Source organism: Ctenopharyngodon idella, chromosome 20 (assembly GCF_019924925.1).
Source record: "Ctenopharyngodon idella isolate HZGC_01 chromosome 20, HZGC01, whole genome shotgun sequence".
NCBI lineage: Eukaryota > Metazoa > Chordata > Actinopteri > Cypriniformes > Xenocyprididae > Ctenopharyngodon > Ctenopharyngodon idella.
In genome coordinates this window covers 25,486,623-25,511,415 of record NC_067239.1, presented here as the reverse complement: position 1 = coordinate 25,511,415, position 24,793 = coordinate 25,486,623, and the positions used below count along the sequence as shown (strand labels likewise).

Sequence of the window (24,793 nt, the reverse complement as noted above, 5' to 3'; positions counted from 1 at the left end):
TTATTACAACTTAGCCATGATACAATAAGAAAACTAAACTGTATAAAAAAAACAACTCATTGCATTGATGTACATCGAGAGATGAAACATAAAGGTTATTTAGGGACATGCTAATCAGACTTAGTTTTCTAACATTAATAATGGAAGTACACAGACATTTGATCGTGTAGATCTTATTGTAGTTTTGCACTTGCTTTTGATATGCTCTCTTTGCCGAAATGAGCCATGTAATGATCCATCAAATGGAGCTGACCTTTTCACTGTAGCTATGATGATGATTTATTGTCACATGTGGAAACTGTTTAAGCTTGCTAGTAGTCAGATATCACAAAGGCTTCTCATCAGCATGTGCAAAACACTTTGATGAAAGAAAAGCTTCTTTACCCATACAGCTGGCACAAGTTGTTTTAATACCTAAATAAAACATCCCATACTGCATTTTGGTATATTGTTTTTGAAATAAAAACACATTATATTGACGCTTTATATGTACTTAAAGCGAAACCTACCAGTTAGGAATTCTATGTTTCCAAAACGATTTATTTTGGCTGTATAAAACAAGATCAATTTGCACAAATCCATAAACTGCACATCTTGTTTTTTTTTTGTTTTTTTTGAGTTTTTAAAATGCAACATTGTGAAATGTTACAAAAACATTTTGTGCTTGCTGGGTTGGTTATTTGTTTCATGATTTTAGTATGAAATGACAAAAGCAGTAATGAAAATGTAAATATGTACTTGCTTAGTGAACTTTAAAATGCTAAACAAAAATGCCCCCATCTTTTTTATATTCTTATAATCCTTTATTGTTGTGCAAAGAGGATAAACTGTATGCTAACACACCATAAAGATCTCCTTAAACACATTAACCAACACATAAAATTACACCTGTTAAAATTATCTATATTTACAAATTGGGAAATCAAACCAATATGAACATTAAAACTTATAGTGTTCTGTCATTAATTACTCACCCACCCTCTACACCCGTAAGACCTTCGTTCATCTTCGGAACGCAAATTAAGATATTTTTGATAAAATCCGATGGCTCAGCGAGGCCTCTATTGCCAGCAAGACAATTAACACTTTCAGATGGTTCAACCTTAATGTTATGAAGCGACGAGAATACTTTTTGTGCGCCAAAAAAACTAAATAACTTTTTTCAACAATATCTAGTGATGGCCGTTTTCAAAACACTGCTTCATGAAGCTTCGAAGCTTTACAAATCTTTTTTTTTTTTAATCTGTGGTTTGGAGCGTGAAAGTCATGTGATTTCAGTAAACGAGGCTTCGTTACGTCATAAGCGTTTCGAAATTTCAATGGTTCACCACTGGTGGGCATGACTTTGGCAGTTTGATACACGCTCCTAACCACTGATTTGAAACAAAAGATTTGTAAAGCTTTGAAGCTTTATGAAGCAGTGATTTGAAATTGGCCTCAATGAGCCATCGGATTTTATCGAAAATATCTTAATTTGTGTTCCGAAGATGAACGAAGGTCTTATGGGTATGGAACAACATGAGGGTGAGTAATAAATGACAGAATTTTCAATTTTGGGTGAACTAACCCTTTAAAAGTTGCACTGTTCATAGCCAATGACTGAAAAAAAATGTTTGTACAGTTCACAATGCTCATTGCATGGGTTCATGCAGTGCCAGCAACTGTAAAATGATGTGTTCACTTGTACTATTCGCATTAAATCTGTACCTATGCTACCTTCAATGAGTGAAAGTATTTGGTTTACTTGAACTCATAATTAAAATCATGTTTCAGAGTACCTGCTCTGAATGTTCTGGGATTATGATGCAAATACACAATGGAAAATGTTGCTGTACTACTAAATACACTCCATAAAAAGCAAAAGTCTGATTTGTCGAATGTTTATCTGTCTTCAAATGCTGATGCTGGCGAATTGTTGAGTCTAATGGATGGTACCTAGTACAGTTAATGGTTTCATAGCAGCCTGGCTCTGTAACCATTGTTAAAACAAGATTGTTGTGAAGTGGCTCATATATAGAATTGTGCATGAGCTCTTTTCTAAGTGTGTTGAAACCCTATGTATTGTTGTTCAGAGCAAGCTCCATGTTTGGGGATTGTGCATGTGGGCCTCAAAGATTCCAAAGAGTCCCCACCATCGTCTTGTTTAGAGAGAGACCTCCAAGTAGACGTCTACCACCATCTACTGCAAGATGGTAACTCTGTCCAGAAAGGCAGTCAGTGTATCACCATTTGGGTTATTTTTAAGTTGAATGTCGATCTGTTCATGACTTTTGGGCAGGCTCCCCAGGTGGTCCAGGTGTTCCAGGTGGCCCCGGTGGTCCTACAGGGCCTTTCATTCCTACCGGTCCAGGAGGTCCATGTACCCCTGGGAGTCCAGCTTGTCCCCGTATTCCTGCCGGTCCTTTGAGGCCAGGAATTCCATCCTTCCCAGGAGCCCCCATATCACCCTTCTGTCCCTTTTCACCACGAGGCCCTGGTTGCCCTAAAGACCCTTTTTCTCCTTTAAGTCCTGGCCCACCTTTCATCCCAGAAGCTCCTTGCTCACCTTGATCCCCCTTAATTCCTATAGCGCCCTTTAATCCTTGAGGTCCACGACTTCCTACAAGTCCCCGGTCTCCTTTCAGTCCTGATACACCTAGAGGTCCTTTGGCTCCCGGTTCTCCCCTGCTTCCCTTTGGACCTGGTGGACCAGGCATACCTATTAAGAATCCAGAAAAAAAGACATTAGACTCTTCAAGAACAAGCAAGTGAAGCTATTTCATAGACACTACAGCAGGGCTCTTCAAATCTGGCCCTAGAGGATCACTGTCCAGCAGAGTTTAGCCCCCAGTCCTAAACAAACGCTCCCGAACAAGCTAATCAAGGTCTTCATGTTTTGATCAGGCTTGGCATTAAACTCTGCGGTACAGTGGCCATTCAGCGAACTACAGGTAAACAACAACCTTTCAGAATAGTGAAGTTCTGGATCAGCTTTGCATGACTGGTGTCTACTAGCTTCATCTCCTCCATCACCAGTGATAAGTTCCTCACATCAGCTTCGAGGCGTACGTTCAGCATCATATACTGCATTCTCAGAGTGTCGGCTAGGTGAAGGAGAAGCAAGACTGTGTTGTTCAAGTTCTGCAAATCTTCCGTGTGACTGCCCAATCTGGATTGACAAGAGGAACTCTCTATGTTGATATACTTGTACATGCTCTGAACATGGCTGACGGTTGCATTGATGCTGGAAGAAACTGTGTCAATCTCCATTTCAATGGAGTTCATTCTTGCATCCAATGTTACAAATCGTTCCCCGGTCCGGTTTTCGTAGTACTTTGCGTGGTACTGGTGGTCATGCATGTTCTCCTCGTGTTCGTCAATGTAAGACGAGACATTGTCCAGTTGCATCTGAAGGTTCATGACTTGCAGAGTGAGGTCATGTACCATCTCTGAACTCATGCTGATACGCTGGTGAGTGGCAGAGACACCACTTTGAACAGCCCTCACGGTCTGCATGGTTAGGCTAGCATTGGATTTCAGGGCACTTAAAACTCTACTGTAATTCTGCCAGTCCGCTGTAATTTTTTGGAGCACCAAGGTCTCCTCTTCGGCCTTCCTCTGAAGAGCACCAATCCACAACGCACTAAGGGCAACAGTGGTGTTGACTTGTTGCATTGTGGCCTTCAAATCATACTGATCCTCAAGAACGTTTTTCATCCCTTGATCAGTTTCATTGATGACAACCTGCCAGCCAGTTACCTGATCCACGTACTGGCCCAGAGACTGGTTTATACGCTTAATGAGGATTCCAAAGGCCTGGAGGTCCCTTGTCATTCTGTTGCTGGATTGCGTAAGACTTTGCTGAGATTGGGTCGCCTGGTCCAACTGCTGCTTTTGACTGAGTACCATCTTCTGGATCTCCTCAAACTCCTTCTTCAGTCTGGCAATCTCCTCTTGGAATTGTGCAACATCTAAGCAGTTGGAATAGTTGTTTGCAGTGCTGATATCTACAATAGAACCACCAAACCGTGAATCTCTTGTACTGCTGACACAAAATACACTGCATGAAAATACAATTGTGTTTTAACATTCTGAGCATTCTGTGTGCACGGCTGTTTCTTAGGTCATTATTTTGGTTATAAATGATTTCTCATGAGGTCTTACTCACTGAGGGGTTCACCGTCCACAGGATGTGAACCGAGAGATTAGATAAACAAATTAGATAAATCTAGCAGGCCTATTTTAAACAGAAGCAACTGTCTGAAAACATGGTTTTCTTTTTGCACTTTCACTTTCCTGTTGTAGATCAGTTAACTAAAACTAAAACTATTAAAATAGTTTTCAGTAATTGAAATAAAAAATTATAAAAAAAAATTAAAATATAAATTGAAAAATCTTAAACTTTAACAAATTTAAACTGAAGTACTTCTTTACTAAATTATTACTAAAACTATGTAATATAAATAAATTAAAGCTTTAACAAATTTAAGAAACTAATAATAAAAATGACAAACGCACATAACAAAATTATTAAAACAAACTAAAATTAAAAGTGAAAATATAAAATAATTCAAAATACTAATAACAACAACTATATTAGTATATAAATATTAAAATAACACTGTAATTTCTAGTAGTAAAATTCACATACTGTAAAACAAGAATTCTTACCTTTTATACTCTCCTGGACTTTGGAAATGTGTTTGTGATAAAATAATTCCTCTTCAGATAAGCTGTCAACTCTCCTGAAGACTGACAAGACAAATTTATTGATATTAAAACTGTCATTTTAGAGAATTAGGTGGTGTGTTACAAACAAACAAGAAAGCAAAAAAAAAAAAAAAGTTCAATATAAATGTCTAATTCTAATCAAAAATGTGAAATTGCATAACATTGGAATGTTGGAACAATACACAGGTTTGGAATTCTTTTCTGAACCTTTCTTCACACACCAAGACTTAATCTTGGACTACGGGGACTGGTAAAGTGTAATGGACCCTTGCATGTGGTTGTAATTTATTTTCCAGCTGTATGTCTGCATGTTACCTGCTGTATTTTAAAAAGTTGCTAAAAGGAAATTGCTTACTTTTTGTCACTAAACAGGATGCTTGTGTTACTTGACTTGACTTGCGCAAACTTCAGATTCAATTTCTATATAAAATTCCTTAACATAATAGCATGCATATTACATGCATAACTGCTTTCAACAACATTCTTGAGGAGTTAAAGAAATATGAAACAGATGTGTGTGTGGCATCATTCTGAAATATCTTGTAGTTAGGCCTGTTTTTGAAACCATCATCTTGTCATCATATTTTTCATCAAACCAAACAACATTCTTCTTGATTTATTTTGCCACAGTTTAGCAATGTTGTGACCTGATGTGGTAGTATTACAATCTGTCAGTGTGACAATGCTCATGAAGTTCCTGTTGGAGACCCATTGTATTTGAAACATGGATTTGTTATTGTATAATATAATTATAAGGAGACGTTTGTGTAAATGGTGAAATGTCTTGAAGGTATATGATTCGCAGTTACTTCACTACTGACTTTTGTTACGCTTTCATGCTCGTAAGTGGGGCAAAAGATTCAGATTTGGCATATAACATCACACATGATGTGAGATTTAGAGTGTGGTTTTGGCCTGCTTCTATAAAATCTGGAGATTGTTGACTTTATGAGCGTTATGCTGAATCAAAAACCACACTGCATCTTGTAAGTCTGAAGGATGAAAATCAGGGTGTCCTAAATTCCTTTTCTCTGGCCCATATCTGTCTCCCTTCCAGGAGTGTGTCTTCTCATGTGGACATCCTCAAATTAATTTTATCCATTGCTGATTCAAGACCAAGTATTTGTATCTACCTTTCAAATATGATTGTTCACCTCACCAAGAAAATGATTGTGTTGAAAACACAGATTATTAAGTGATAGTGTTGCAGTGCCGTGAAATCTTACCAAGGGATGCCAAGACAGCCACTGCAATAATGAGCAAAGCTAAAAAGCCATAGAGCATTTTGACAGCTAGCTGAAGAGAATGTGTCTGCTGACATTTCATACATCCTCCTCTTGCCCTTCCTGTGGACACAAAAAGACACTCATAAAGAAACCTGGTATTCCTGCCGGATCTGAACTTTATCATAAATGAACCATTATATCCTAACTGTTATATAAAAAATTAAAACCTGATCCCAGACAGACTATTAACATCTAAATACACAGATGTGCCTGAAAAAGTCAGACCATTGCAAAAAAAAAAAGATGTGTCATATTTGTGGAGATCACAGACATCAAATACTACTATTTAACTCTCTTTTACCAACTCCATCTTTTGTACTCTGTGATGCCTCATTAATAAGCAGAGCAATATGCTTTAAGAAAGATGATTTTTCTAACCTCTCAAGGGAGGAATTTCCTCTTCTTCTCCAGTTAAGTCCTCCTCTACAAAGAGAAATTGCACAAAACACGAATAAGTCACGACTTTACAATTTATAACATCATACATGAATCTAATCATAATCCTATTAAATCATCATTCATTGTATTGGCTAATCAAACACAGTTCCTCTTGAGACTCATCATTTACCTCCTGCACAGTACAAAAACATTGTACCATCATATTTTCATCATGTCAGGTCTCAGACTTTAATTGCAGGAGATTATAAGAGGACAACTAGATCCACTGCAGGGATTAAGCACATATTTGGTCTTATAACTCTATATCAAGAGGGTCTAAATAAAACTGTAAGAAGAAGAGAAAGTCTCCACATACCATTAAAAAGCTGGTTCTCGTAGCCACAATAGCTATCTGCAAGAGAGGGGGGAAAAGCAGCAGGGTTGATGTATGTGTTCGCAAATTAAGTTCAATAGATTATCTCAGAGAAGGACGAACACATTCGCTTTATCACCAGAAACATTAAATCATAAACTAAGAGCTGAATACTTATAAGGCCTGCTTGCTGGTACTCCCTTCAAGACACAAACAAGTGAACTTGGACCGATTATTACTAGATGAGGTCACTGTTGGAAAGAACCTTAGCTATATTAGCGCAATTACACGAAATTGGTGAGGGTAGTGTTTTTACTAAATTAGATGGGATCTTTTGGAGGATTTATTCCACATGGGAGGAATAAAATTGCCTGGGAATATTTTGCATGTCAGCTTCGAAGCTTTACAAATCTTTTGTTTCGAATCAGTGGTTCAGAGCGCCAAAATCACGTGATTTCAGTAAACGAAGCTTCGTTATGTCATAAGTGTTTTGAAACTTCAATAGTTCACGTGACTCTGGCAGTTTGATACGCGCTCCGAACCACTGAATCGAAACTAATGATTCGTTAAGCTTCGAAGCTTCATGAAGCAGTGTTTTGAAATCGCTCATCACTATATATTGTTGAATAAAGCCACTTTTTTGTTATTTTTGCCGCACAAAAAGTATTCTTGTCGCTTCATAACATTAAGGTTGAACCACTGTAGTCACGTGAACTGTTTTAAATATGTTTTTAGTAGCTTTCTGGGCATTGAAAAAGGGAGTGTTATTGCTGGCGATGCAGGCCTCACTGAGCCATCGGATTTTAACAAAAATATCGTAATTTGTGTTCTGAAGATGAACGAAGGTCTTACAGGTGTGGAACGACATGAGGGTGAGTAATAAATGACAGAATCTTAATTATGTCAGATAAAACTTAAGCAAAACATGGTCAGGTCAAAGTTTCTGAATAATTTTTGGTTCCAAATATTTATCAATTTTACTGGTAGTCCACTGTATGAAGAATTTTGGGATATAATATGTCACAGTTTACTTTATTTTGCTATCTTCACTTACATAAATGAACTACAGTGTCCTGCACCCACTAGTAAAAATATATCAAAAATGTCTGAATAATTTTTGGTTTGACTGTATATATAGCTCTGACATGCAAAATATTAAATATTCCCAGGATATTTTATTCCTCTCTCTCTCTCTCTCTATATATATATAATATTAAATGGTTGCACTTTATTTTACAGTGCATGCACTTACATGTACTTACCTAAGAAAGTGGTGGGTAATATAAGATAACTTATATAAGTTAAGTTTAGGGGTAGGTTCTTGGTTAGTACCTAGTTATTAGCCAGTTATTGTAATTACTATAATAAGTACATAGTATGTACATGGGGAACAGGACTGTAAAATAAAGTGCTACCAATTAAATTAATAAATATTAAAATATTTCTTGGCTGCAACACCAAGAGATGGCTGGCCAGGAGCCTTGGGTGGGAAAAACCACAGCTGTTCTGGCCAAATGCCACAAAAATAAAGGTGTGGTGCAGACATAGCTATGAATAGAATAAAGGATGAATGTTATTGCATATAGCACAACATCTGGAAAAGCATTGTCAGCAGAGGGTTATCCAGACTAAGCTTATTTCAGCCACCCATGACAGTTAGTAACCTAAATAGCTGATGACTTAATGAAGTACAACTAAAACATTGTAGGGGTGCTTCAAGTGAGGAAAAATTGGACTATATGCCATCAGAACATATAAGCTTTATCAACAAGAGACAAAGATAAAAAAAGAGTCTCCAAACTGAATCATGAGGGAAGACCTTGTTAAGCCTGTTCTTAGATACTTGAGCACAAACATCGAGATGTGTTATGGTCTCCAAGACCATCTATGTTCCACAAAGCTTGCTATCCCATAGGAAGAAGGAAGGAATACATAACAAAAATCTTGAAAATGTTAAGGCATCTCTATGAAAGGTTGCAATCTACAATGTTCTGGAGAGTCATGGTTGCATTGGAGACAAGCCAGGGCTTGCTTTATAAAAAATGGGAAAAACTGGGCTTCAACTACACAAAGGAATGGTGACTCAGCGTCTCTACCTTTCATCTGAAGAGCACTGGGTTGGTACTGAAGGTCATCCTGAGTACAGAGTTGTTACTGGAGGTATGCCAGTCATTACAGCCAATGCTGCTTTCTCTTTATCGGACACTATTGTTCAGCAAGCACTTTTAAAATAACATCTCTCAAAACCACAGTCTCAGGGAGTTTACACCTGCTTCATTTTATGTTGGTTTAAAATCTTGGGTCTGTATTTTTCAAACCCCAGGCTTGGAGCCATACTTTGGCATGCCAAACCTGCTAAGCTCATGATGAGATTGTTTATACCTACTACTCAAGCCGCTGAGGTCAGGTCTATCGGAGCCAGAGTGCTAGAATGGGCAAAAGCTTGATGAGGGAGAAAGTGGAGAGACTTTACATATCCCCACCAGTCCTGGCTACACAGGTGGCTCGGAGCAGGCGCAACCTTGGGTCTTGTGGTAGTGTAATGTTGCCAACAGTACAGAGGAAAAGGAGGGGACCCTCTAGTCTAGTCTGGATGTCTGAATTCCCCTTGAAAACATTGCTTACATGGAAAGAACCATCGAAAAGCACTATGGCGGGGTCAAGAGAAGTACTTGAGAAGTATGAAAGAGGCAGGATATTTAATTAGCTTGACGGGTCATTCAAGGATCTGGAGGAAATGGAAAGTTTCTAGATTTTGTTAGAAGTCTGAGAGCATAAGGTGAATATGCCAGTGTTTATAAAGGGTTGGCAGTCAAAATTCAAAATACAGTTAAATGAAGTAAACAAATTTTAAACAAGAAGGCAGTCTTCAGTTTGCATGTTATGCAACGATATAATACAGTAAATGGATCTCAAAAAAATTGAAAACTGGCCACGTCTGCGGTTTTCTCTCTAAATCAACAGCATTTGTTAACCTTAGAACACAGAAATATTATTGCACTGTAAAAGAATATGATCCATGTCACATTAGCATGGACACAATTTAGGTAGCATTTGAAGGATACAATCTTAAAACATCAGTTATCGCAGGTGTACATACATAAGTAAAACAGTCCACGTGGGCAGATGTTACATCCAGCTATGAAAACAACATCTGTGCCCTGACCAAACATTACAGGCTGAAATTTCACTCTGGGTCTTTGAAACACTGTGAGAATAACTACAACCACATGAATTACAATGGTGGCATGTAAATACTAATCTGAGGCAATAATATATTGCCTGCGCCCATTTTAAAGACCAAGAAGTACCAAAATGCACTCCATCAAAACATGGTTGTCAAAATATTTAGTCTTTTCTTCACAATATGTAATTTGTTATGAGGTATCCTTTCAGTTCATCATCTTTTCCACAAATACAGCAAGGGCAATGAATGTTCATACAACTCAAGAGTTGAGAACTCTGGATAACAAGGCTTAAGAGGTCAGAACTTCACAATGTCAAAAGTTTGAGGTTGACCTCTTCAACACCTTCTAGAGTGGCCAAAGATGAATGAGGATTCTCCTAATCCTTCAAATCTCGCAATGGAAAGCTACTTGATAAGGTGTTCTCAAGGGTATCTTCTGGGGCTTTGATGTCCAAAAGAACGAATTGGCGTAGTGTACATGATCTCTAAACTGTGGGTTCAAGAGTTTGCCTAGTGTTCCCATGCCTTTAAATGGATACACTTCACTGAAAAGCACCAAAACACAGGAAACATACAGTAATACTGGTATTATGTGACCAGATGAATGCAGTGGGTATAAAACATCTGACAGGAACGCCTGCAGCTTGAGATGGGAAGCGGAGGCAGAGGGCAGGGTCTTTCCAAACCACAGAAACCCAACCACAACTAATAAAGACAAGTGTCTCTACAGTTCTACTTGATGTACAACTGCTTTACACGCATTTTTAAAAGTATGTGCACTTCTACTGAAGAGTTCAACCATAGTTCAATAGAGAGTAATTGAAAACATTCTTAATATATATTGTAGTTTACGAAAATAAAGGAATAAATGGAGGTGAATCTCACCCCTACACTCCCATCTTTAGACATCTGCATGTTTACAGTCACACATTAATTACATTAAAAATACATGTTCTGGGATGCTTTACAGGCTCTTAAAGACAACCCCATTAGGCTTGAAAAACACAATTTTTCTTTGACCATTTTCTTTGGTCCTTCCATCTTCAGTGCAGACCCTGATTCCACCAAGTGCAACATCTTCCTGGATCAACATCTTTGTTGATCCTAGAACAACATCCCAATCAACCGATCAGGTCTGAGAGACAAGTTTACAGTTTATGTCAACTTCAGGCGTACAACCAGCAGGGTTAGGTGCTTCTACATCAGTGTTATTCACCTATCATTCCCCTCTGATTTTAGGGATAACTTATGGGTAAGCTTAGGTTTAGGTGTAGGAATATGGTTAGGACTAAATTTTCAAACAGGAATGTTGTTCCAGGATCAACAAAATATGTTGACCCAGGAATGTGTCTAACTTGTCAAAATCAGGACGTGCTGTGTTCAATTATACACAAATATGTTGCGCAAATGTGTTTCATTAGATCTGACACACTTCAATTAGACGTAACCAAGAATAAGAAGAGCCTGTTCGCCCCTTTATGTCTATTACAAATAGATTAATTGGTCAGATCTTGGAAAAAAACAGCTGAAGGGAATGTATGCCTGTGCGGTTAGCACTGGCTCCACACCTGCTGCCCAAGAATGAAGAACTTTCCCGCACATATCTCACGGCATGAGGAATGCATTAGGAGCCATGCTCTTTCATGAGTCTCTGGTTTATGCATTAATAGAGAAAGAAATTTATCTTCATTTTGGATATGTTTCCTATAAATTCAAGATCCTACCAAAGGACGCATATCCACATGTTCCACTTGCCTTCAAAAAGAACTGGCTTGGCTTTAATGAAAACCAATGGTCTTATATTATTCTGTGTTGACTAGAACCAGCATCGAAAATGCTGCCCCTTTGATGTGGTTCATCTAAAAATTCAATAGCAAATAGTGTCAAGCTGAGAGTGGTGAAGGTATGATGTATTTTGCTGTCAAAGTAACAGAAACACAAACTTGCATCCAACATCAACAGCTCCCTGCTTTCTCTAGACCCTCAGAGTTTCAGTTTTGAATGTGTGCTGTCAGCACGCTCATGTTTGCCAGTATTTACAAGTATTACTCACATGAATAAAAAAACAAATTAGCCAAAGTATGAATCAATAAAAAGAAACATTGCTTACCTTTCATGTTGATTCTGTAAAACACCCCAGGTCAATTTGGTAAATATGTGTGTGGAGACCAAATATATTTCACCTGTCTGAACGTTCAAACTTGGGATGTATTTCAAAGACTTATCAGAATCCAGAGCATCATTCAAGAAGAATACTGGTTTGCTTACAAGAAATATCTGCAGACTAATCCAATCTTGTGGGTGCAGCATCCAACAGCTGGGGTGTCAAGAGGACCCCTCTATAACATGCTGCCTCTTTGCTATAGAACCAGTGGAAAGTAATACCTTGGACAGTAACCATGTGCAGCTTTGGGAAACATGCCGGAGAGAGGGAGTGATTGTTTCTGTGTGGGAAAGGGAGGGAGCCGATGAAGGGAGAAGGAGGAGAAAAGGAGGAGGTGGGACACGGTGCATGTGCTTCAGTGAGTCAGTCTTGAGCACTGGCCTAATTGTTAACAAATGTTTGGTATTGGAGCAACAGGCACCTTTATCTTCTGTGGCCTTCTGTTGTTGAGAGATTTACAAATTATGTTTGCCATATAGAACAAAAAGGAACATGCTGTTCCTGAAGAGTTTGTTGTTGAGAGGAGAGATAAATATTATTGTGCTATTAATGCTTGTGAACGCAAAGTGTAGCTTCATACTTTTTGCATACACATTTTCTGAACTACAGACAGTGTATATATGCTTAAAATGCCAATTTCAATGTTCTATTGAGCAATATTAGCATTCAGTTTAAAATTAAGTCATTCCAGTCATGTATCTTTTGTGATGGAATTTTTTAATTAATCATAACTAACATTTCTTTTTCCTTGCAGGAATAACATTTATATGCTTTTGAAGCCTAAATGTCCTCAAACTTTAGGCCTAAGTCAGTGTATGTCTGAATCGTGTCCAAAAATAAGAAAAAGGGAAATGAAACTTAGGGACAGCTAGACAACCATCTAAATATAAAAGCCCCATGATATTGAGTAAACAACGGACTAATAAACAGATCTTGCTTTACCTAGTAACAGGAGGGTTTGACATATGAAGAACCAATCATATTGTAGAATGTTTTGCCGTGCTCCTATCCTATATAAACTGTTGTATTCTTTTTGCTGGTGGGATTCTCTGTGATAGATATGAGGTCCTCTGGCCGTGAATAAAGCATATTCTAAGGCATAGTCTGGAGTCTATCTGGTTATTGCTGTGCAGCAAGTTAGGGAACACTAGAGACCTTATTCCCAAGTGATGGTGTTCAAAAGGGTCAAGACGCTGACCGACTCGAAGCCAGTTGTCGACTAGTAGACGCAGTGCTAGAGTATACATATTTTTGAGTGTCGCCAGTAGACGCTCGGGTGTCGACTAGGAGACGCCCCAGGTAAACTTAAGTCAGGTGCGTAGGGGAAAATCTACCACACTTTATACAATGGAAATGGGAATTTGGTTCACAAAAAAGTTTGGAAAATCTATAATACAAAATTCATAGTAAATCCCATAAACTGGGATTATTGATATATTAAATTAACCACGATTCACTTTTATTGTACTTTTTTGGATTTTGACATTTGTGATCACAGTGAATTTCTATGTATATAAAAGAGCAGCATGAACATTCTTCAAAACATATTGTTCCACAGCAGAAACTAAGTTTTGCAACAAATGAGGGTGAACTATTATTTTGGGTAAACTATTGCTTTAAGACTATATGTTTGTAATTTGTAATTAGCAATATCTTATTTGAAAAAACAACAAACAATTCATTACATAGAATGTTATTCTATTTGGGTATCAAATACCTTTGAAGGCACATGACTTTTACCTCTTTTCACTTACTGTCATTCTCCTTCCACGACATATCTTTGATACCTTCTGTTTCTGATTAAGCATGTGGGCCTGTTAGTATAAAAAAATTGATTCATTAAAACCATTTAAAATTATTAATCATGTAATAGTCAAGAAATGTCAATCGTGGCCTCAAATGCAAAGACATCACAGAATACAGTATAGTTACCATGTTATCAAGTGAGAAAGGTCAAATTAGGACAGGAAATTCTGTCCCATATGGACGTTTTGCAATCACGGATTCCATTCATGGAGCGGGGGTTTGGGAAAAAGAAGATGATGATATAAGGTTTCTTTTCATCCTCATGTGTTCATAACAAAAACAAGCTCACTTCTGCTCCACCTCAAGATCAACTCTCCCATTTGTCTGTTATTGTTCTTCCGTGATGACCTAAGAGAACAAAACAAGTTGAAAAAGAGTAAGAAAAAACATTAGAAACAAAGAAAGAAGAGAGTAAAGGTGTTGTCTGAAAAGAAGAGTAACCTTCACTTAATGTAATGAGAATGTAGTACCATTGTACTAAATGAACATGAAAATATTCACATACCATGGTGTTTAAAGAAGACCATTGTTGTACCATGGGACATGTCCCAAAAAATCAGTGTAATATCACAGTGCCGTGCATGAAAAACAATGCCAATACCATAATACTTGTTTGATAGTGTTCCATTTAGCCATTACATTCACTTACAGTCTGTGTTAAGCACTTCCTAATCCATTGTTCTCACAAAAGCAGCTCTATAAATAAAGAACTGAATTGAATTGATCAAAAGGGTATGATGTTTCTCATTTAACTTGTGTGAAAGATCTCACTTGGATGTTCATAGTTCACAATTTTAGCTTCGTTGTTAATATTTGTGCAGATGTGGAAGCAAATGTGCTTTTAATAAATGAACTGATTGAGATTTATTACATGTTTACTGAGGAAAGAACAGCTACATGCTGACAGCTAGTATGAAATGGCATCTAATGCTGTTGTAATTGTAATGGTTAACCAAATTTCACCAGTATCTAATAATATTTTTGGGACTGTTGGATTAAAAACAACAAAAAAAAAAACAATTTTAAGTGAATGAGAGGTTTAGCAGATGATCTGCTGTAAATTGCACACGCGTACCTCCATATGTGTTGAAGCAGAGTGTTAGCATGCATCAAATTACTCCAAAACCACCAGCTTTGATCTGCTTGCCAAAACCATAAATAATGCCAACAAATAGAGTAGTGTTTAATAGACTAGCACGAAAACCATCTGCCACTTAATATGCTTTCAAACTGATTCAGAGGACTTTACTAGTAAATAAGTTACAGAACTGGCACTTGAAATGTTCTACAGCACACATGATGCTTGTTGGATGTAAGGAGATTCATAATATATGACAACAAAATTTTGCGCATCTGTTCTGGGGTTTTCTTTCTAAAATGTCTCTTCAACTGTTATCCATATTTATGAAGATGTTGTCGTTAATTTGAAACGCCTTTCTGCTTGTGACTCCACAGCTGTGCTTTCTGTCTCTGCCTTTCATAGGAATTACTGCCACCCAGTGGACAAAACTAAAGTTACTTGAAGGAATAGTTCAACCAAAAATAAAAATTCTGTCAATATTTAAATGATATAAAAAGGTACACTATGTAACTTTTGGCCCTCTAGCACTTAAAAAAGAAACTGCATGCATTTTACCGACAAATTAAATGACCTTTCCCAATGATTTACAATGAAATCTGTTAGAGAGCTACATATGACAAGTTATCTGTTCAATAAATCTCACTCGTGTAATAAAAACGTCCTCTCCGCGTCGCTTTTACAACATTTCAAATCCCTCAGTTCTCGCCATCTCCGAAAAGCCAAGCCAATCTTGATTCTTGTTTTATTACGAGTTCTGTCATATTCTCTTTTTGCCAGCAGACTCTCCTGTTCGCCATTTTTTTTTAACGGGTGATTCCCCGGAGGTTCGAGATTTAGCGTGTCTATATCAGCCTTTCTCACTCGTTGTGACAACAACTAACCACACCATATACAAGTCAAAGTTACCAGAGCAACTTTTCTCCTTTTTGGACCTAAGCGACCTAAGCGAGACGCGTCATTTGACGTCACTTTCAAGATGTCGGCAAGTCCTGTTTCTAATGAGCATAAACTTAAAAACAAACTTTAACGTTACACATTAAGTTAATGTAAATATACATTCGTTTTTGCTTTTCGTCAGCTGTTAAAGATATTATGTTATTTTTATTCTGTTTTTGCCATGACTAACACAAAAACACGATATGCTCTCCTTGTTTTGTGGCGACATCACATGGTCAACATGTGAACGGGACGATTGACTGGAACACACTGAGGTCTGAAGTGTGGGACATTTAAATTGGGATATTCCCACGTCCAACCTCGTCTGGAACGCAGCCTAATGCTGCCTTCACGTGCTATCGGAAATTTGATAACTCCCACTTCTGAAGTCGGGATTACGAGCTCATTGCATTCAACTTTCGAAATTGGAGGGCGTTATAAACACACAGGCTTACCATAGTGAATCAGGGTAAGACAAAAGCACGTTTTGAGAGAAGGATTATGTATTTACTCAGTATTTATATTTTGCTAATTTTGAACAACAACAAAAAGTTTCATAATGTACCTTTAAAAACAACATTTGAAAATTAAGTAAAAATAAAAAAAGGAAATTTCCTTTCACAATGGCAGGAGAAACAAAATGTTCTGGCAAAGGCAACGTGCCAGTAGATATGAAATCCCAGTGTGATCGCATTTAAAATGCCAAGAAATAGGGTGGAACTTTTAATACTTTACAGCGTGCTGTGAGTGATATTGACAGAGGAGGACCACTCACTGGTATTGTTTATGAGGTGAGATCTCCATTTGAGAGGACAGGGGGTCAAAGAAGGTGATCAGGTCATATTTGCTAGATGTAAATGAAATATGCCCGTTCTGTTGCCACTAAGAAAATGGAGCCACATAATTAAAAACACAAGGTATTTATGCATGTCCACGACCCCATGACATTTAAGGTTTATTTTATCCCCCAAATACTTTGTCATTAATTTGATTTTAACATATTCTGAAAAACTTACCAGTGCAAAAACCTCAGCGCGCCATTATGTATTGAGGTTGGTTGCCACTGCCAGCAGGGCATTGCTATGCAGTTACTAAGCAGTTACTAAGCAGTCACTCACTGTTCCAAGTCAAAACAGCACACTCTAATTCTGGTCTCCAGATATGGCTTAGTTCCCTCCTTCAGTGTTGGTGTCTGCCAGGTGAAATCTTAACTTTGATTGTTTAGAAAAGTAATAACACAACCTTTCTTCAACAAGCCACATGATTTGTGCAGGGTGAGTTAAAGGGATAGTTATAAAAAAAAAAAAAATAAATAAATAAAAAATGAAAATTTACTCACTCTCAATTTGTTCCAAACCTGTATGAATTTCTTTCTTCTGCTGAACACAAAAGAAAATATTTTGAAGAATATGGGTTTACCAAACAGTTGATGGGCCCCACTTACATAGTATGGAGAGAGAGGGAAAAAAAACCTATAGAAGTCAATGGGGCCCATCAACTGTTTGGTTACCCATATTCTTCAAAATTTCTCTTTTTTTGTGTTTAGCATAAGAAGGAAATTCATACAGGTTTGGAACAACTTGAGGGTGAGTAAATGATGACAGAATTTTCATTTTTGGGCGAACTATCCCTTTAAGTACTGAAGGTTAATTAATTAGATAAAGGAAAATGAGTGTAGGTGTAAAACAGATCTTGTACTGTATTGCATTTAATGAGTAGGATGACCTGACAACATTTCACAGATGCATGAAATCATGAAGAGGGAGTGTCTGTCTGGTCGTGTTGATTCTTTGTGCAGATGTCCTGTGGGGAAAGTATGGGTCCAAACATGCTCCTACAGAGTGCAATATCACACAGCGTAAAAACAAGCTTTGAATCACCAAATTTCAGAACATTTTGAGCTCTGCTTTTTCTGATATTAGGTTCCTCTGGCTCGGTCACAAAAAGCTAAATCAGTTCTGAGACTAGGGGACGAAAGCTACCTGACAAGCTATGACTTGATTAGTGAACTGAAACACCAGTTTCCATCCACTGCAGGAGTGATTTACTGTGGTTGTGGCCCAATCTTAATGTGTAACATGCAATAAGTAATGACATGTTTTGGTCAAAGCACACATAATAATCTCTTACAAAATAACATATTTATGTCTGTAATGACAGTGAGCAGTATAAGTCTCAGTATAAGTCTCTCCAGAAAGTCTTGCAGGTTTCACTGACATTTTTGCCTTTTCTTTTTTGTTTTAATATTACAGTGAGTAATGTTATAACTGGCAAAATAAATGGCAAATAAATGAAGCCACCTGGGTGACTATATCGGGTCAAATGCATAACATTAACAGGTCTAGTCGAGTGTGCTTATTAAACTCAGGCTTGTATAACCTGCAAAAAGTTGCACACTATTTTACTTCGTTTCAGAACTGGTGTTCTACTTCTACATGATTCACCAGATTATTCTTTGCTCCGCTAGAGCAGATGTCATGTTAAGGTGATTCACCACTAAATGTTGGAACTATCTGACAGTGACAAATTATCCATATGCTGTCTTTGCCGGTAAATTCTAGAAGGCATTTTTCCCGTAAACCCCATGTTCAGTCTCTGCCCCTACAAGCAAAATGAGATGAGCAAGACGATGCAATATTGCCCACTTCTGGTCAGAGAGAGCCTCTGCTGTTGAGAATAACAGTTTCTGGAAAAGTCCAAAGCCACAGCCATTCTCATCCTGTGAATCACGTCGTCAACATCACCAGCCTCCCAGTATATAAACAAATCAGAGGAAGCACAGTCCATCTGCAAGGAAGAAAAAGCATCAAAGCAGGGTGAGTACAGAGAGCACATTATAAGGATGTTGACAATCTTGTTTATTTATATAATTACATTTATAGATATTATTATATAATATCTTTTAATATAAACATATGTGAGTCACTATTCAGATTACAGTGATGTAATGCCATTTTGGTGTTTAATGTACTATAAAATTGCATTGTACTGTAATTAATGCTACATTTATGCACATTACCAAACAACTGAGCAATAATCCACTGCTGCAAAGATTTTGTTTGTACAGTTTTATTTGGCATGAGATAGTATAACATATAATTTATGCAGTTTATGAATTACAATCCACCCTCTTGTTGTTAATATTATCCAAAAAGTCTATCTGGGCTGTTTGGCTGAATCGAGTTTGTGTCGTCCCTAGGCGAATTTGTATTGATTTTTTTCATTGCAGAGGGGAATTTGTCTCGCAGCCCCAAACTGATGCGGGAACTAAGCTAAGGTCAAGTGCATTCAGAATGCATACTGTGCCCTAGCAAGATAACATTAAACAAAGCAAATCTCCTCACTCAGAACAAGCCATCTGTGTGTATAAACACCACATGCCAGAGATATAATTCCAGAACAAATATCACAAGATTTAGCACAAGGACAAGATTAATTCAAACAAAGGAAACAAGAAGATAAAATGGTATGTTTGCAACAAACAACATCAAGGCTGTTAGGTTATGAAGAAAGCAAAAAACTGCAAGTCATACACCTTATTTAACATTGCAGAACAGAACAAGATTTCTTTCCCTTCATTGGCTCTTCCTGTTAACATCTGTGCATGTTTCTTATGTAACTAGGCTCCTGGCTTTAATTTGGCTGAGTTGGGGTTTCTATGTACATGTAACCAGACTAAAATGAGGAAACTTGTGCTCATGACTGAGTCAAAGCTTTTATGATGTTTACTTAGACGCTGGTGTGAATTATGAATTCAGCAGCAGCTGTTGAGGACCAATGGCTTATCTTGCTGTTTTGAAATGTCAAACATGATTAAAAGTGCAGCGTTAACTTACTTGGAATCAGACATTTCTGCAAACTCACAAAACTGGGATTAAGTTCTGTCAGAACAGCCGTTTTGAAAGCTTTAGTGAAGGGGATTTGCTTTCAAATCCATGTAATCACAGAAGGGAACATATAAACGTTTAAAGGGTCGCAAGTTTACTACACTTTCACTGATTGTGTTCTTCAAATCCTTTTGGTTTGATACTGGTTAAAGGGATAGTTCACCCAAACATGAGTCATCATGTATGTCAACCTGTATGACTTTCTTCTGCAGGACACAAAAGAAGATATTTTGAAGAATGTTTTTGTCTATACAATGAAAGACAGTGGGGTATAAATTAACATTAGACCCCATTTACTTTCACTGTACAGACAAAACATTGATATTTTTCAAAATATCTTCATTTGTGTTCCACAGAAGAAAGAAATGCATTCAGTTTGGAATGGCATGAGCAAGTACATTTTTATTTTTTGGTGAACTAACATGTTGTAGCTGAACTAGTATCTTAAGGGAGAGTAAATATTTTGACTCTGACATTATATAGCCAATACGGAATATAAAATAGTTTCAAAAAGGACTAAGATGGTACAAAGTGGCACAATAAATCTGTTTGGCCCTCTGCTCAGAAACAGCAAGGTTGCAGAAAGACAAGGTCACTGACACTATTTGTTTCAGACCTATAAATAGATACACTGATACAATGGATTTATTGATCACAGTCTGTAGGAGAGTGTCTCTCACAAAATGCATTATTTAAAGTGTGGTTTTTGCAATTGTTCATTGTCATAAACTTGCTGAGTCACTTTCACCACAGCTTAATTAAAAAAAAAAAAAAAAAAAAAAAAGCTTCACTACTGAGTGACGCACTATTTTCTGACCACTGTGTTAAACAGCTTCTGGAATCCGGTCACAAGCAGCCACCAAAGATGAAGGTCTCATGGTCTCTGCTGGGGCTTTCTTTACTCTACCTGTCCACAGAGTGTCTATTACCCCCAACTAAAGAGGAGCTCAATCGTAAGTGTGTGTGTGTGGGGAAAAAAACTGCGCAGACATGTTGTGAATAACCACAGGACAGTAATATAACCATAATTGCTTTTTGGCAGAGATATCACTGCTTGGTGAAAAGTACCTGGATAAGCAGATTGAAAATGCCATCACTGGGGTGAAGGAGATGAAGACTGTGATGGAGCGATCAGGAGAGGATCACAAAAGGTTCCTGTCTGAACTGGAGAAAACCAAGCAACAGAAAGAGGTGAGACAGCAAAACTAAACTTATATACTCATTTATAAAATATTAAATGTTCTGAACTGAACAAGCACAAACAATTATATAAAATAAAAAAGTATTTACATCATTTACAGAAGCTAATTTGAAATAATGAACACAGCATTTATTAATCTTGGTTAAATGTAAATTACATACATTAATACAATTTTAACATTCTAAGTTGTATAAACCATTATTAAGGTAATTAACAATAGTATATTTATAACTTTACATTAACAGATCAATGCTGAGAAAAATTATGTAGATTATTTACATAATCTACATACAGTATATTAATTATTAATTATATTATTATATATCAATTATATTAATTTTAACTACTGTTCATGTATAACTTTAAATATTAATTTATTATGAATTAACAATGAATAATAGTATGTTCATAAATTAACAATAACCTAGTCAATAAAAATAGTTACATAATCTGCATATAGTAATACATTAATATTTAAAGTTGTATAATTAACATTAGGTAATTTATAATAAATTAACAATAAACAATAGTATATTTATAACTTAACATAATATATCAATAAATGCTAAGAAGAATTATGTACATTAATTACATAATCTACATATATTAATACTATTTTAAGATTTCAAGTTGTATAAATTAACATTAGGTAATTTTTTAATTAACAATGATTGAACAATATATATAAATTAATATTAACCTAGATTAATAGATGCTGAGAAAAAAATATGTATATTAAATACATAACCTATATATATTAATGCATTAACATGTCAAGTTGTATAAATTACCATTAGTTAATTTATTATGAGTTAACAAATGAATAGTAATATATTTATAAATTAACATTAACCTAGATCAATACATTATAAGAAAAATTGTTACTTCATGATACCCAATGTTAACACATCAAACCTTATTGTAAAGTGTACTTATACAATGTAATGACATTCATACGTTTTCAAGTGTGACTTGAGTGTCCAAATATTTTCTGTAGCCCCTGCAGTTATAGCCACTCTTTATAATACATACATTTTATTCACTTTTTTCTTGTGCTATTCCATCGAAAAGACTGCTCTGAAGATGGCTAAGGAGATGGAGGAGAAGCTAAGTGAGGAACAGAGCGTGTGCAATGAAACTGTGCAGGCTCTGTGGGAGGAGTGCAAGCCCTGCTTGAGAAAAACCTGCGTTAAGTATTACTCCCGCACCTGCAGCAGTGGAGCCGGCCTGGTGGGACGACAGGTGATACGTCTGCACAAACATATATACATATAATCCTGACCTCATTCTGGTGTTAGCAACCATCCCTCTCTCTTTGTCTGTCTTTAGCTTGAGGAGGTTTTGAACAGGACCTCTCCCATCTCCATTTGGATAAATGGACAGAACATTGAGAACCTGGTGGATGAGGACAAGCAGCAGACCAGACACTTCCAGGACCTGGAGGAACGGTACACAGAGGTTGCCGATGGAGTAGACAACATCTTCATGGACAGCATGAAGGTGTTTGACCACATGCATGCCTTCCACCAGCCCGGCCTCTTCCCCAGCCCATTCCGTATGCCCAGCGTGTTCGGAAGACAGGATACAATGGGCGGCCGGGCTGCTCGTATCTACAGGTCCCCCATGCAGGACCCAGAGTTCCACAGCTTCCACAGCTTCCACAGCATGTTTCGCCCCATGATGGAGATGGCAAGAAACATGTTTGAGTCATTCGGGCCCTACATGGGAAGTGATATGGATTTCTCCACTGAAGGTAAATTTCAGAATCTACAAGCCTGGATGTAACAACATGTACAATGTTAAAAGTCACACTTAAAGGTGTAGTTCAATCAAAAATAAACTCTGTCATCATTTACTCACCTAAACTGTTAGTTATTACTAAATGTAGTACCTGCTATACAGTATATGATTTTTGATTTTCTATTTTTCTGTGGAACACAAAAGAAGATATTTTGAAGAATGTTATAACCAAACAGAATTGGTTTCCATTGACTTCTATTGTTTTTTGTTCATAGAATAGAAGTCAAATGAAACTGAAACAATTTAGTAACCAACATTCTTCAAAATATTTTCTTTTGTCACATATGTATAACACAATATTTTTGTTTACTGTGGCAATATGACATAATACATGATATACTATGACAGCATAACATAGTGCTTATAATAGTATTCATTTACTTACAGACAGCTTATACCCCAGACACTTTTAATTTGTAAACCTGTATTCACAGATGGGAAAGTAAACGAGGATGTTATTATAACTAAACCATTTGGAAATGATAAGATGACTTGCAGGGAAATTCGCCGCAATTCGGCTGGCTGCATTAAACTAAAGGATGAGTGTGAGAAATGTAAGGAGATCCAGCATATTGGTAAGTGCAATATTTAAATGTCTTGTTTTCGTGTTATATTATCCAACACAAAACGTAAAATATTTTAGTCCCAGTTTAGGATTTTAAAAAGAGAAACACCTGTTATCTAGCACTTAGAGTCTTGTTCTCTTCCTCAGACTGTTCTGGAAAGAGGCCCCTGGAAGGCCCCCTGAAGGAGGAGCTGGAGAGGGCTCTCGCCAGGGCTGAGAGATTCACCCAGGAGTACAACAACCTGCTAAAGCGATTCGAAGAGAAGATGTTCAACACCTCTAGTGTGCTGGACCTGTTCAACAAGCAATTCGGTTGGGTGTCCTCTCTAGCTAACCATACCAAAAATGAGGATGGCTTCTTTAAAATACAGGCAGTAGGTCCTAATTATGTGATTCAGACTACTGTAACCCCTTTCACTATGCAGAACACTCAATCACCAACATTTTATGTGCAGGTGATATCAAAAGGCTCGGATAATGTAGAGAATCCAGCTGACACTAAAGTGTCAGTCAAACTGTTTGATGGGCCAGATATGAGCTTCACCGTGCCAGGAGAGATTCCCTGGAGCGACCCAAAATTCTCCGAGGTGGTGGCACAGGAGGCTTTGGATCGTTACAAACAGAACACTGTGTGAGTCTTCACACCAATCTTTTCCATTTTGTTTCATTCTAAACCTTATATGATTACGTAATTATGAAAAACCATTAATGCTTTCTTCTCCAGGGTCATAAACTAAACGTTTTGGAGGGTGGGTACTTCCAGTGAAGAAGATATTCCCTTTTCTCAGAAAAGCACTCGAGATGATTACAAATTAGAACTAAATGAATATTGACAGATGTTGTACTCATGTAGCTGGATTTCTTTTGTCTAGCATTATTCCTGCTGTCTCATACTATTTAACATTCAGAGACCCTACAGAGATTGTATAGAATAAGTGCTTATGAAAACGTAATCAACTGTACATTGTCAAATATCAATAAAACAGAAAATTCCAGATTGTCTTCATCTCTTAATGAGCTAAAAGGGGGTGTAAAATATCCAGCAAGCAACAAAATTTAATGCTGCAGTTTCCATATATATGTTAATAAGGGGAAAATTCACTTTCCTCCAGTGCTTCCAACATCCATCCAAACAGCAGAATCCACCTTTAAAACAAGGCTGAAGACACATCTCTTCTAAGAGGACTTAAGTAATTCATTGCCTTATGATTAATTGCACTTACAAAAATAAAATATTTCTGCACTGTTCTGCATTTTCACTTCTGCTCTAAATTTCCTATAACTTATTAGCATTCAACTTCACCCTCATCTGGATGAAAACTAAATGAATATGTTAATATAATGAATAATACTCTGAACTAAATTAACATCACTTATTTATAATTTCAGTAACATATAAGCTAAATCAGAGGAGCATGA

General features: G+C 37.0%; 2 protein-coding genes across 2 annotated transcripts; one reads left to right on the top strand and one right to left on the bottom strand.

The window, feature by feature from the left end:
- Window positions 1-391: 391 nt before the first annotated feature.
- On the bottom strand, window positions 392-12,384 carry scara3 (scavenger receptor class A, member 3). The gene is made up of 7 exons (XM_051876120.1): window positions 12,045-12,384; window positions 6,751-6,786; window positions 6,375-6,419; window positions 5,937-6,056; window positions 4,651-4,731; window positions 2,943-3,986; window positions 392-2,698 (listed from the first exon to the last, which is right to left on the bottom strand). The coding sequence occupies exons 1-7, from the start codon at window positions 12,049-12,051 to the stop codon at window positions 2,262-2,264; spliced, it is 1,770 nt and encodes a 589-aa protein (XP_051732080.1). The 5' UTR covers window positions 12,052-12,384; the 3' UTR covers window positions 392-2,261.
- Window positions 12,385-18,571: 6,187 nt separating this feature from the next.
- Window positions 18,572-24,369, top strand: clu (clusterin). The gene is made up of 9 exons (XM_051874355.1): window positions 18,572-18,737; window positions 20,641-20,761; window positions 20,851-20,999; window positions 22,081-22,251; window positions 22,339-22,762; window positions 23,244-23,384; window positions 23,522-23,748; window positions 23,830-24,005; window positions 24,099-24,369. The coding sequence occupies exons 2-9, from the start codon at window positions 20,674-20,676 to the stop codon at window positions 24,109-24,111; spliced, it is 1,389 nt and encodes a 462-aa protein (XP_051730315.1). The 5' UTR covers window positions 18,572-18,737; window positions 20,641-20,673; the 3' UTR covers window positions 24,112-24,369.
- The last annotated feature ends 424 nt before the right edge of the window (window positions 24,370-24,793 follow it).